General features: G+C 47.3%; 1 protein-coding gene across 1 annotated transcript in view; it reads left to right on the top strand.

The window, feature by feature from the left end:
- Positions 1-15,165, top strand: part of COL3A1 (collagen type III alpha 1 chain) — a 2,242,195-nt gene that overhangs the window by 371,976 nt on the left and 1,855,054 nt on the right. Inside the window, exon 7 of the mRNA XM_068244947.1 lies at positions 2,195-2,248. Coding sequence (XP_068101048.1) covers positions 2,195-2,248 — 54 coding nt within the window. The remainder of the gene's footprint in view (positions 1-2,194; positions 2,249-15,165) is intronic.

Raw genomic sequence — 15,165 nt, forward strand, 5'->3', positions numbered from 1 at the left:
CTCACATTCCAGGTTTCTGCAGTTCCTCTCTGTGTTATCATTAGCTCAGCAGTACGCAGAGCTGAAGCTGTAATTTCCGAGCATGAGAGAAATGTAGATCAGGCTCCAGCCTAATCTAAAGTCCCATATACACGCTTATGCTGAGAATACACGGTTAGTTTTTTGGGTGATTATATGGTTCAATAGATAATTTCTGGCATGTCCGATCTCCCTTTTATTCTTTCACCGCTCGATTTCTGATAGAAGTGAATGGAAAAAGATAAGAAAAATGAGTGGAAGATAAGAGAATCAACTGCAGAATCGAGCAGCAAAAACGATTGAGAGGAGAAACGCATGGCAGAAACGAACCATGTATTCCCAGCATTATGAAGCACAATTATCAAACAACTTTTGTTGTGAAACAAGTTGAAACCACCAAAAAAAGTTGTTTGCTATTGTTCAAACAATTGATAAGACTGATAAGACGTCAATCCAACTGTTGGATTGATGTCTTATCAGCTGTTTGAACAATAGCAAACAATCAAGAGTGTATTTATTTTTACAACCAGCTTGTTTCATAAAAGAACCCCCCCCCCCCAGGAAAAGTGTTTTGTCTCTGCACACATTGCACGTGGCCAATGATGCTTCTAAAGCTTAACAGGAAGGCAGCGGGGGCAGCACAGCACAGGTGTAGGCATGGCGCCCATGGGTGCTATGGCGCCCATGGCACTAGCCATGCCTTCACCCTTTAAGATATGCCACTGTACATACTATAGCAAAAATAAGAAGGGGGGGTCAAGTGGCCTAACCTAAGTTAAAAACATTTGTATAACCCTGGGAGCAGCTAGTGAAAAATGTGTAACTTACACTTAATGGACAGCGAGACAGCTCCCAGGGTTATACATATGTTTTTAACTTAGGTTAGGCCACTAGCCCAGAGGTTTTCCTGAACGTGTTGCAAGTGTCCAGTATATTATACTTTGCTGGCAAACTATAGGGGAAGCTAAAGTTCCTCCATAGTTTATGTAGCATTTTTTTGGACGCAGGGCATGCATTTTCAGCCCAGTAGAGGTGGTGCACGCCTGAGCGACTACCAATAAAGTGCAGCATGTTTTTAGGGATGTGCAACCCCCTCCCCTCACCCCCCCCCCCCCATCCCCCGCACCCTTTCTTGTTTTTGCTATAGTATGTAACTACCAGGTTAGCTGCTCCCAGCCCCTATTCATGAGCTTCCTGTTTGCATGGTAAGTAATGGTTTATTAGTAGTTAAGCATGTTTGTTGTGTTTTGCATCTGATTTGAATGCAAAGTGTGCAGATAGCTTATTAGAGGTGCTGCACATGTGAGCTATTCATCATTTTAGATGCAGCCTGCCTGTCCCCTGCCCTCAGAAGTTCTGCCAGGAAAACTTTTATTGCAGTAATTTGCTTATCAGTAAGGTTTACTATATTGACAAGGCAGAAGCCTGCATGCTTGAAAATTAACTTTCAGGCAGCAAAAAAAAAATCAAATCAGTCTGGTTATTAATATGTTCCACACTGTAAATACAAGTTTATCTAATCATGTCAAAGATTAGGAGCAGTACTACAGGGGATAAAAACATATTTTTTTCCCCTAAAATCCAGGCTAAATTTTGCGATTTCTGGATACTATAGATTCAATCTGGACATGTTCAGAGCTGTTACTATACTTTTAGGTCACTGCATATTACATTTGGCTGATTGGTTACTATTTTTAGTTTTGGTATATCGTTTATTGAGTATACATATGCTCCCTCCCCTTGGGAGATTAACATTTGCTAGTCTTACTAAATAGTGATGTAATCATATTGGGGGCTTGTTCTAGCCCTCTGCTTTGATAGTTCATTGATGTCTACCGTTAGAGGTTGTTCACAAAAGAACTGGGTTAGGAACAATCTGTTGGTTGACAGTTTTGCTAGCTATTATATGTATATTAACTTAGTTGACTTAAAAAGATATTTCTTCATTTTGCTGTTTTACTTTGCCTTCTGTCATTGTACTGCATACACTTCTCACGCTTGTAATGATCATTTTCATTAATAAATTTAATATGATGAAAAAAAAAATCTAATCATATCACATGTTGCCTCAGGTACAATTTAACTATAATGCACTTCAATTAAACGTTTATATTATTATTTCAGTATTTATAAAGCTAATACTTAAACATCACATTGCTATGCTTTTTACTTTTAGGGACCCTATGGTTATCAGGGAGTCCCAGGTGAATCAGGACAGCCTGGACCACCAGTAAGTACCTGTGCATAAACCCAGCCTGTCATGAAGCTAAAAAGCTACCTCATTATTTCTGCATGCTAGAAAGCCATTCTCTAATTGTCCACCAAGGCACTATTGTTACTTGCAGTGAAGTTCTGAGCCTCAAAACTGCTGTTTCAGCAAGAATTCATCAAGCTGGACAAAAAGGCAAAGGCAAATTGTAAATTGCATTTAGGTCAGGCACAGTGGGACACCATTTTTGGTTTGACTCATAGGCAATATATTGTAAAAATGAATAGGAAGTCTTGCACTGCTAATTACGATTAAGTGGAACTTCACGTAAAATGTCATTACAGTCACATGTAATTATGATTTTGATATTCAATATATTTCACATAATCCATTGGTAATTTTCCATGATTACGTGTAATTTCATTGTGTGCATTGAAGTCAATACCACCAACTCTAGCACTAATAGCAAAGCCCCATACATGCAATCATCACCAATATTTCTAGCTATTTTAACAGGAATAGTGAGAACAAGTTAAAAAAAAAAATCCTCAAAGAAACTTTGTAGTTATTTAAAAAAAAAAGATTTTAAAAATCCAAAGGAAGATTGTTTTTCAAACACTGTAAATGACATTTTGCTGCTGTACACCTTAATATAGCTAGAGGTGGGCTGAACGGTTCGCCGGCGAACAGTTCCAGGCGAACTTCAGGTGGTTCGCCTTCGCCGGCGAAGGCGAACTTTCCCGGAAGTTCGATTCGCCCCATAATGCTCTATGAGGGTCAACTTTGACCCTCTGCATCACAGTCAGCAGGCACATTGTAGCCAATCCGGCTATAATAAGCCCTGGAGCTCCACCGCCCCTTATATAAAGCAGGGTCCGGCGGCCATTACATTCACTCGTGTGCCTGCTAGAGACAGAATAGGGACAGCTGCTGCAGACTTGTTCTCCTAGGGACAGATTAGTCAGGCTCTTGCCTTCTTAGCTTGCTTAGCTGAATCTTATTGCTATAATAGCGCTCCAGAAAAGCTCTTTTTAGAGCTCATCCTGCTCGTGTGAAATTTTTTTTTTCTGTGTTTGAAACTGACACTTGTGTTGTTTAGACAGCATTGCTCATTCATACTGTGTGTCCCACTGCCAGCAGCAGCAGCAGCAGCAGCAGCAGCACATTCAGTGACTGACTACTACCTGTGTGTGTGAGACACATGTGTTGCTTAGACAGCATTGCTAATTCATAATGTGTGTGTCCCACTGCCAGCAGCCCACCAGCATTCAGCAGCACATTCAGTGACACCTGTGTGTGTGACAGGGAGCTGCACGTTGTACTACCTACCCAGTACTGCATTTACCTACTACTAGTACCTGTTGTGTTTAGTTAACCCACCTCATCACTGCATACACCTGCGTTTGTGTTGAGTGAACCCACCTCCCTGCACATAACTATTAACTACCTTTTGTGTTGAGTGAACTTGCCTCACTGCATATAACTACCTTTTAAGTTGAGTGAACTCACCTCACTTCATATCTACCTTTTCTGTAGAGTGAACTCACCGCACTGCATATAACTACCTTTGTGTTGAGTGAACTCAGCTGACTGTATCTAACTAACTACCTGTTGTGTTCAGTGAACTCACCTCACTGCATATATAACTACCTTTGTGTTGAGTGAACTCAGCTGACTGCATATATAACTACCTTTGGGTTGAGTGAATTCACCTCACTGCACATAGCTACCTTTTGTGTTCAGTAATCTCACCTCACTGCATATATAACTACGTTTGGGTTGAGTGAACTCACCTCACTGCACATAGCTACCTTTTGTGTTCAGTAATCTCACCTCACTGCATATATAACTACGTTTGGGTTGAGTGAACTCACCTCACTGCACATAGCTACCTTTTGTGTTCAGTAATCTCACCTCACTGCATATATAACTACGTTTGGGTTGAGTGAACTCAGCTGACTGCATATATAACTACCTTTGGGTTGAGTGAATTTAACTCACTGCATATATAACTACCTTTTGTGTTCAGTGAATTCACTTCACTGCATATATAACTACCTTTGTGTTGAGTGAACTCAGCTGACTGCATATATAACTACCTTTGGGTTGAGTGAATTCACCTCACTGCACATAGCTACCTTTTGTGTTCAGTGAATTCACCTCACTGCATATATAACTACCTTTGTGTTGAGTGAACTCAGCTGACTGCATATATAACTACCTTTGGGTTGAGTGAATTCACCTCACTGCACATAGCTACCTTTTGTGTTCAGTGAATTCACCTCACTGCTAATATAACTACCTGTGTGTTGAGTAAACTCAGCTGACTGCATATATAACTACCTTTGGGTTGAGTGAATTCACCTCACTGCACATAGCTACCTTTTGTGTTCAGTAATCTCACCTCACTGCATATAGCTACCTTTTGTGTTGAGTGAACTCAGCTGACTGCATATACCTAGCTTCCCCCCGAGATGGACAAAATGGACAAACCAGATAGAGGAAGAGGTAGAGGCAGACCCAGAGGAAGGCTACCTGGCACTGGCAGGTCTGTGCGAGGTGGTGTTGCTGTTATTTCGTGCGGACCTGCCCCAAAGTACAGTGCTCAGAAGAAGGCACGTGCCATCACTTCCCAAAATTGTGAGGACGTGCTTGAGTTTTTAACACAGAACACCTCATCTCCCGCAGCCACCAGCGCTACAACAAGCGCCACATCCGCTGCATTTGACACTTCGCAGGAGTTATTTGGTGGTGGTGGTGGTGAAATCACTGATTCACAGCCACTACTGCAACAAGAAGAAGGCGCAGGTACACCACCTCATAGGTCTGAGTTAGGTGGCGATAGTATGGATGTAATGTGTGAGGAGGGGCATGATGAACCACCTGAAGTTGGTGCAGTTGAGGAGGTGTCTGAGGAAAGCGAAGCTGGGCAGGAGGATTATGATGACGATTCTACGGATGTCACGTATGTTCCCAATAGAGGAGATGACCAGGGGGACAGTTCAGAGGGGGAGCCAGAGAGGAGTAGGAGGAGACGACTCCATGATAGAAGCAGAGGGAGCTTGTCCTCAGAAACAGCTGGGGGCAGTGTCCGGCGCCATGTATCGCCAGCTATGGCCAGCCAGCCAACATGCCCTTCAAGGTCAGCTGTTGATGCCACCGTAGTGGCATCACCCCAGGGGGGGATCTGCGGTTTGGAAATTTTTTACGGTGTGTGCCTCAGATAGGAGCAAAGCCATCTGTTCTCTCTGCCTCCAAAAATTGAGCCGTGGAAAGGCCAACACTCACGTAGGGACAAGTGCCTTACGAAGGCACCTGGAGAAAAGGCACAAACAGCTATGGGAAGAACACCTGAGGAAAAGCAGCACCCCTCAAAAGACAAGCCACCCTCCTTCTCCTCTTCCTCCTTCAGGTGCATCATCTTCATCCGCTTTCTCCCTTAAACCTTCACAGCCACCCTCCTTCACACCGCCTCTGCCCTTGAGCGGTTCCTGCTCCTCTGCCCACAGCAGTAGCCAGGTGTCCGTGAAGGAAGTCTTTGAGCGGAAGAAGCCAATTTCGGCCAGTCACCCTCTTGCCCGGCGTCTGACAGCTGGTGTGGCGGAACTATTAGCTCGCCAGCTATTACCATACAAGCTGGTGGAGTCAGAGGCTTTCCGTAAATTTGTGGCCATTGGGACATCGCAGTGGAAGATACCAGGCCGCACTTATTTTTCACGAAAGGCCATACCCAAACTGTACCGTGCAGTTCACAGGCAAGTGGTGTCATCTATTGCAAAGAGCGTTGGGTCAAGGGTCCACCTGACCACAGATGCCTGGTCTGCCAAGCACGGCCTGGGCCGCTACATTACGTACACAGCCCATTGGGTCAACCTGGTGACCGATGGCAGCAAGCAGGGAGTACGTGGCTGCGCAGCGGTCCGACTTGTCACACCTCCACGGCTTGCAGGCAGGCCTCCTGCCACCTCCTCTCCTTCTCCTCCAGCTACATCCTCTTTGCTGTCAACCTCCTCCTCCTCCTTGGCTGAGTGTCAGTTGAACTCTAGCGGTGCTGCCATCTCCTCTTCCTCTCCAGCTACACAGCCCCATCTCCCCAGAGAGTCACACTGGAGCAGCTCTCCTGGCTGCTCTTAACAAACAGGTGGAGCAATGGCTGACCCCGCACAAGCTTGAGATCGGCAACGTGGTGTGTGACAACGGCAGCAATCTCATTGCTGCGTTGAATTTGGGAAAACTGACACACATACCCTGCATGGCACATGTGCTTAATCTGGTCGTGCATAGATTTGTGTCCAAGTACCCAGGCTTAGAGGACATCCTGAAGCAGACCAGGAAGTTGTGTGGGCATTTCAGGCGGTCTTATACGGCCATGGCACGCTTTGCGGACATTCAGCGGAAAAACAACTTGACGGTGAGACGCTTGATATGCGATAGCCCGACTCGCTGGAATTCAACCCTGCTCATGTTCTCTCGCCTGCTAGACCAGGAGAAAGCCGTCACCCAGTACCTGTACAACTACAGTAGAAGGACACAATCTGGGATGATGGGGATGTTGTGGCCCAACAGCTGGACACTGATGCGAAATGCATGCAGGACCATGCGGCCGTTTGAGGAGGTGACCAACCTGATGAGTCACGCTGAAGGCACCATCAGCGACTTGATCCCCTACGCTTACTTCCTGGAGTGTGCCGTGCGTAGAGTGGTGGATGAAGCTGTGGAGGAGCGGGAACAGGAACAGCTACGGCAGGAGCAGGCGTGGGACCAATTTTCAGCCGAAGCACAGATTTCCTCAACACCTGCGGCACCACAGAGGGGGGAGGAGGAGGAAGAAGAGGAGTCGTGTGGGGAAGGAGAGGAGTCAGACTCCGATGATTATGAGGAAGGTGTTTCTGTGGAGGAGGAAGAGGCGGCAGCGGCAGAAGAACAACCGCAGCAGCCGTCACAGGGGGCTTCTGCTGCTCCACGTTCCCGTGGTATTGTCCGTGGCTGGGGGGAGGAAGAGGAGTTGCGTGACGTCACTGTGGAAGAGCAAGAGGAGATGGAGAGTACGTCTGGATCCGACTTTGTGCAGATGGTCTCTTTCATGTTGTCCAGCCTGTTGAGGGACCCCCGTATCAAAAAACTCAAGGGGAATGACCTGTACTGGGTGGCCACGCTACTAGACCCTCGGTACAGGCACAAAGTGGCAGACCTGTTACCAACTCAACACAAGGCGGAAAGGATGCAGCACTTGCAGAACAAGCTGTCAATGATGCTTTACAATGCATTTAAGGGTGATGTGACAGTACAACGCAATAAAGGTACCACTGGCAGTAATCCTCCTCCTCACCAGTCCACGCAGGCAAGGACAGGACGCTCCAGCGATCTCGGGGTGATGTCGGACATGCGGACATTCTTTAGTCCAACGCCTCGCAGTAGCCCTTCGGGATCCACCCTCCAACAATGCCTGGACCGGCAGGTAGCCGACTACCTGGCCTTAAGTGTGGATGTACACACTGTGACTGCGAGCAGCGGCGATGAACCCTTGCTCTACTGGTTGCGCATGCTTGACCTGTGGCCAATGCTGTACCAATTTGCCATCCGACTTCTCTCTTGCCCTGCCGCAAGCGTCCTGTCAGAAAGGACCTTCAGTGCAGCTGGAGGCATTGTCACTGAGAAGAGAAGTCGCCTAAGTCATGACAGTGTTCAGTACCTGACCTTTATCGAGAACGAGGCATGGATCCCTGAGGGCTATTGCACGACCGAAGACTAAGTCAGTCCCCACACACAGCATCTCTGCCTGCATGCCGCTTGACTGCCTTCTCCGCCACTACCACCACCAGGGTCCAGGACTCTAGGCGGATTCCAGAATTTTTAAGGCCGCTGCTAGCAGCGGCCGCTATACTAATTTTTCTTGGGCATGCACATTCCTGCCTAATTTTTCTGGCTGAACTGCAGGCGGCTGCAACAAAAAAAAAAGGCATGTACATGTGCCCATCCCCCTTCATGATCATTACCTTGCCGTGGTGAAGGGGCTTGTGTATCACAATGAAGTAATGACCGCCGGCTATATGAGTGTCTCGGGTGGGGGTGGCACACCAAAGATAATAAGGTCGTTGTTTCATTGTGGTCAGACCAAATTTGATCAGCTGGAAAGTCACTGTTCTGTCATTCAGCTACATCAGCCGGGTGAGCATATGGGCTGAAAAGCCACCATCACCTGCACTCTCGTCATGGTGCGCACCAGTCCAGCACAGCCGTCACTACACAAACGGCTGTTTGCAGTCACTGCATACCTTTCACTGCATACCTTTCACTGCATCTGTGACTGACTGCACATTATACCTGGCAGTCAGTGCATAACTTGCACTTGAATGGATACAGTTTTAAACAATTGAAAAATACAACCATCTACACTTTCAAACAATTTAAAAATACAACCATCTAAAGTTTCAAACAATTTAAAAATACAACTATCTACATTTTCAAACAATTTTAAAAAATGCCAAAAAAAACTTGCCCTCCGTAAAACATTCTTGGGAAATTCTTTCGACTTGGTTTGTCTTCCGCTGGTCAAGGGTCCATCTGACCACAAATGCCTGGTCTGCAAAGCACGGTCAGGGCAGCTACAGCATAGGTCTCAGCAGGCTCCCACTTCCGGCCGGAATCCAACCTTCATTCCCCGCGGTGACAATGGCAGACTTGCCATCCATAACTGATTCTCGCCGGAGACCAACCTGGTGAATCGCAGTGAAGGCACCATCAGACTTGCCCTCCATAACGGATTCCCGTTAAAGGATTTAAAGTTGATTCATTACAATTAGGGCCTCAAAAGGTCCTCCTGAGTCCTGTATTGTTATTTTTGGTCACTACCTCGGGGCGGGCATGCATGCCTGCCTGCCTGCTGCCCTCCTTGCCTGGATGTGTGGTGGACTGGTGGTAGCCGTTGATCAGGCTCCAAATCCAGAACGCAATACAACCATCTACACTTTCAAACAATTTAAAAATACAACCGTCTAAAGTTTCAAACAATTTAAAAATACAACCATCTACATTTTCAAACAATTTTAAAAAATGCCAAAAAAACTTGCCCTCCGTAAAACATTATTGCCAAATGCTTTCGACTTGGTTTGTCTTCTGCTGGGTCAAGGGTCCATCTGACCACAAATGCCTGGTCTGCAAAGCACGGTCAGGGCAGCTACAGCATGGGTCTCAGCAGGCTCCCACTTCGGGCCGGAATCCAACCTTCATTCCCCGCGGTGACAATGGCAGACTTGCCATCCATAACTGATTCTCGCCGGAGACCAACCTGGTGAATCGCAGTGAAGGCACCATCAGACTTGCCCTCCATAACGGATTCCCGTTAAAGGATTTAAAGTTGATTCATTACAATTAGGGCCTCAAAAGGTCCTCCTGAGTCCTGTATTGTTATTTTTGGTCACTACCTCGGGGCGGGCATGCATGCCTGCCTGCCTGCTGCCCTCCTTGCCTGGATGTGTGGTGGACTGGTGGTAGCCGTTGATCAGGCTCCAAATCCAGAACGCAATACAACCATCTACACTTTCAAACAATTTAAAAATACAACCGTCTAAAGTTTCAAACAATTTAAAAATACAACCATCTACATTTTCAAACAATTTTAAAAAATGCCAAAAAAACCTTGCCCTCCGTAAAACATTCTTGCCAAATGCTTTCGATTTGGTTTGTCTTCTGCTGGGTCAAAGGTCCATCTGACCACATATGCCTGGTCTGCAAAGCACGGTCAGGGCAGCTACAGCATGGGTCTCAGCAGGCTCCCACTTCGGGCCGGAATACAACCTTCATTCCCCGCGGTGACAATGGCAGACTTGCCCTCCATAACGGATTCCCGTTAAAGGATTTAAAGTTGATTCATTACAATTAGGGCCTCAAAGTCCTGTATTGCATGCCTGCCTGCTGCCCTCCTTGGATGTGCAGTGGTAGCCGTTGCTCAGGCTCCACACCGGATTCCATCCCTCATTCCCCGGCCATTACCCGGGGTCACAAATGGCAGACTTGCCCGCCTCCATATGATTCTCGTGAAAGGAATGTGGTGTCATCTTTGCCCGCCATAACTGATTCTCGTTAAAGGATTTAAAGTACATTCATTTCAAATACACAGCAGGGCCTCGAAAGTCCTCCTCCTGTATTGTTATTTTTGTTCACTACCTCGGGGCGGGTGTGCATGCCTGCCTGCTGCCCTCCTTGGATGTGTAGTGGTAGCCGTTGCTCAGGCTCCACACCGGATTCCATCCCTCATTCCCCGGCCATTACCCGGGGTCTAGTCACAATGTCAGACTTGCCCGCCTCCATAGGATTATCATTGTAGCGGTACTGAACAAGTACACAGCAAGTAGAAAATGTAATTTAAAAACAAAACTGTAACGATCGGTGTAACACAGAGAGGATCTGATTACCGGTGATCTGCAGTATCACTGAGAATACAGATATATACCCGATTATTGATGATCTGCAGTATCACCGATAATCAGATATATCACTAACCTCTGGACACCTGAGTGATAAGAGTGTTATGGTGCAACAGTAATACTTTGAGGACTGCACCTGAGGAGCAGGTGCAAGGCAGTAAGGAATACTGCACTAATGCAAGTTCCTTCCAATAGCTTGAGACTCTACCGAGGGAGGAGTTAGGCTAAGAGTAGGAAGGACAGAACGTGAGTGACACCAAAGAGGGGATGTCACTGACAGATCTGTGAACTATCTCCAACAGGGGAGATAGTTCTCGAGGTCGGGCAAGCCAGGTCGTCAACACACAGACAGATCAGGTACAGAGACAGGAGACAGATACGGAATCCTTAAGGCAAGCAGAGTTTGGCAACAGAGTATCAGAATGGCAGAAGTACTAAATCAGAGATCAGAAGAATGGTCAGGAAAGCAGAAGGTCATAACAAATAATCAACAATGCCTAGTCTTGGGTGTGAGCTCCTTGATCATCAACACCCTGGAACTAGTCTAGATAATAACTGGATGGTAAGCTAACTCCTAATCTGAGGTGTGAGGTCCTTGGTCAACAAAACCCAGGAACTGGTCTAGATAATAATACAGATAACAAGCAGAATTCCTAGTCTGAGGTGTGAGGTCCTTGGTCATCAACACCCTGGAACTGGTCTAGATAATAAACACAGATACTGACAAAAGGTCTGAGTGCTACCACGTAGTGATCGCAACGCCAGACACCAGAGAAATGACCAGCACCCAGTATATATACTAAAGCGCTCCTGTAAGGAAACGCGGAAATGCCGCCGTCTCTCAAGGTGAGGCGGCTGTTTCCGCGTCCAGCATGGCGTCACAACGCGGAAAAAACGCTGCATGCCGCATAGGCAGTGCGGCGGAATCCGCATCAGAGGCGGCCCCCGCACTAGATACATTGCATGACAGTACTGGTGTGGCTGGGACTGATAGTCCACCAAGATTCAGACTTACACGCGCGCGAGCAGAAAGGCAGAGTTTAAATAACAGTTAGAAGGGTGTCGGCTGACCAGCTGGGTCAGCTGACAAATTCCACTGCTCTCATTGGACCAGCAATTAGGGAGGTCCTGGAAAGGTCCTAGAGTATATATACTGCTGGTTGTTCACTTGCTCTTTGTCTGGCGTGCAATCACATACGTGGGAGCACCCAGATCCGTAGTCAGATCCTGAAGTGTGCCGGGACCAGCTGGAGCTGTAATCCTACACTTAGCTAGATATTTGATAGCTAAAGTACCAGTTTGATTGTGATTATATGTTATGACTTTTGCCTGCCTCGACTATCCTCCTGAACTCTGACCTTGTACCTCGATATTTCTGATACTCTGTTGCCGAACCTCGGCTCGTTCCAAGACTCTGTTTCTGCCTCCTGATTTTGTACCCCGATATATCTGATACCCCGTTGCCGAACCCTGCCTGTACTTTGACTCCGCCTTTGCCTACTGTATTTGTACTTTATCTGTCCGTGTGTGTACGACCTGGCTTGTCTGACCTCGAGAACCGACCTCACGATTGGAGGCGGTTCCCAGTCCTGTTAGTGACACTTCTTCCTGAGTGTCACTCTCGGACTTTCCTTCCTACTGTCAGTCTGACTCCTCCCGTCTTGGAGAGCTCAGGTCTGCAGAAGGAATACGTGCAGTTCTCCTTGCTGCACTGAGGCCTAGGCCTCCTAGTGTTACTGTTACACCAAAACACTACACTCTACTCAGGCGAACAGAGGTTAGTTTGTATATCGGATTATCGGTGAGACTGCAGATCACTTATAATCTGGTATATATCTGTATTTCCGGCGATACTGCAGATCACCGGTAAATCAGATACTCTCTGCGCCCACCGATCGTTACAGAACGCCAGACCCAAATACAAAATGGACGCAAACACTGATTGTCTGGGTGTACTTGCCGCTTCGGTGGACAACATCAATCAAGTACTGGGCACCCACATAACTCTTATTGATGCCCTATCAGGGTCTGTACAAACCCTCCAGACATCAGTGAATCATGTGCGATCCTCTCCTAGCTCTGACATACGTATGCCTGTCCCTGAAAGCTTTTCCGGCCACAGATCTGACTTCCGGAATTTTAGGAGTAGAGTATTTTCCTATTTTGAGTTGAGACCCCAATCTTCGGGTACTGAGACCCAGAGGGTCACGTTTATTAAAACTTTGTTGTCCGGCGACTCCCAGTCATGGGCATATAGCCTGCCCACCGGAGACAAAGCGCTTACCTCTGTAGAGGAATTCTTTAAGGCTATGGCGGTAATTTACGACGATCCAGACCTTGCCTCGACTTCTGAGCGGAAGCTCAAGCTATTGCGTCAAGGCGAAGGTCCGGTCGAAGATTACGCGGCCGAGTTTAGGAGGTGGTCAGTTACGGCCAGGTGGGACACTCATGCCCTGTTAGATTGTTTCTTGTCAGGGCTGTCCGATGAGGTCTCTGACATGATGTTAAGTCAGCCCGAACCCAGAACAGTCGATGAGGCCATCTCAGCGGCCATCCGGATCGACCGCAGGCTGGGCTACCAAAGGCAGACCAGGGGTAGTTCCCGTGTCAGAGGGGTGTCTTACGCCACAGCCCCAGTGATTCCACCTCCTACTGTTTCGTCTTCTCCGGTCTTGCTTCCATCCGAGCCAATACAGATTGGTCGGTCAAAATTGACCCAGGTGGAGCGAAGACGGAGAATGACCGAACAGCTGTGTCTGTATTGCGCTGAAGGGGGGCATATAGTACGAAACTGCCCTAATAAGCCGGGAAAACGCTACCGCCTGGGAGTGGTAGGGGGTAACACCCTGGGCGTCCGACTTTTACCCTTAGAAGAAAAACGGTTGCTTCTTCCCTGCACCATTACGTGGGAAGATAAAACCGAGGTCACGGAAGCCTTTATCGATTCAGGCTCCGCGGCAAATTTTATGGATTTTGAGTTTGCTAAGAAATTGGGTATCCCACTCACACCTGTACAACCACCCATCCAGGTTACGGCAGTGGATGACTCTCCTCTGCAAGGGAGTCACCCACTGTCTCAGACACCAGAGGTGGGAGTCACCATAGGGGTTCTGCACTGGGAAAAATTACAATTCTTTGTGTTGCATATGTCTACTTCCACCATTATACTCGGCATGCCATGGTTGCACCTTCATTCTCCGCACATCGATTGGGCCACCGGCCAACTGGTTTCTTGGTCAGCACGCTGCTTTCAGCAATGTTTAGGGAAGGTGACACTGGGCCAAACCAGGGTTCATGTACAAGGGGTACCTGAGCAATATTTAGAATATTCTGATGTGTTCTGTCCCAAGGCAGCAGACAAATTACCCCCACATCGCTCTTTTGATTGCCCCATAGATATCCGTTCTGGTTGTATGCCTCCTCGGGGTCATCTGTACAATTTATCTGGGCCAGAAAAGTTGGCCATGCAAGAATATATCCGTGAGAATTTAGCCAAGGGTTTCATTCGTCCGTCCCGATCGCCTGCTGGAGCAGGTTTCTTTTTCGTTAAAAAGAAAGACGGGGGCCTGCGGCCCTGTATCGATTACCGGGGACTGAATAAAATCACGGTAAAGAACCGATATCCGTTACCCCTGATAGACGATTTATTTACGCAGGTCACAGACGCCAAGATCTTCTCAAAACTGGATTTACGGGGCGCGTACAACCTGGTACGCATAAGAAAGGGTGATGAGTGGAAAACGGCCTTTAACACGCCAGACGGGCATTACGAGTACCTAGTGATGCCCTTTGGGTTATGTAATGCCCCGGCCGTTTTCCAGGAACTCATCAACGAGGTCTTCAGAGAGGTGTTGGGGAGATTCGTGCTGGTCTATCTAGACGATATACTTGTTTTCTCCAACAACCTCTCTGAGCACAGAACGCATGTGAAATTTGTACTCAGCAAACTAAGACAAAACTCGTTATACGCTAAACTTGAGAAATGTATTTTCGAAGTAACATCTGTCGCCTTTCTGGGTTACATTATTTCCACCACGGGCCTGTGTATGGATCCCGCCAAAGTCTCTGCTGTGTTAGAGTGGCCCCAACCCGTGGGGTTAAAATCTTTACAGCGGTTCTTAGGCTTTGCGAACTATTACAGAAGGTTCATAAAGGGGTATTCCACGGTCATTTCACCCCTCACCAGTCTTACAAAAAAAGGGGCAGATACTAACCACTGGACTCCAGAAGCTCTACGAGCATTCTCCACTCTGAAAGACTTGTTTTGCTCAGCACCCATTCTGAGGCACGTTGACACTTCTTACCCCTTTATTGTTGAGGTGGACGCCTCAGAGGTCGGGGTAGGGGCTGTGCTGTCTCAGCGATCAGGGTTGCAGGGAAGATTACATCCCTGTGCCTATTTCTCTCGTAGGTTCTCTCCGGCAGAGAGAAACTACGATATAGGCAACAGAGAGCTCCTTGCCATTAAACTTGCCTTTGAGGAGTGGCGTCATTGGCTGGAAGGAGCAGAGC

The sequence above is a fragment of the Hyperolius riggenbachi genome, chromosome 7 (assembly GCF_040937935.1).
Source record: "Hyperolius riggenbachi isolate aHypRig1 chromosome 7, aHypRig1.pri, whole genome shotgun sequence".
In the NCBI taxonomy this organism is placed as follows: Eukaryota; Metazoa; Chordata; class Amphibia; order Anura; family Hyperoliidae; genus Hyperolius; species Hyperolius riggenbachi.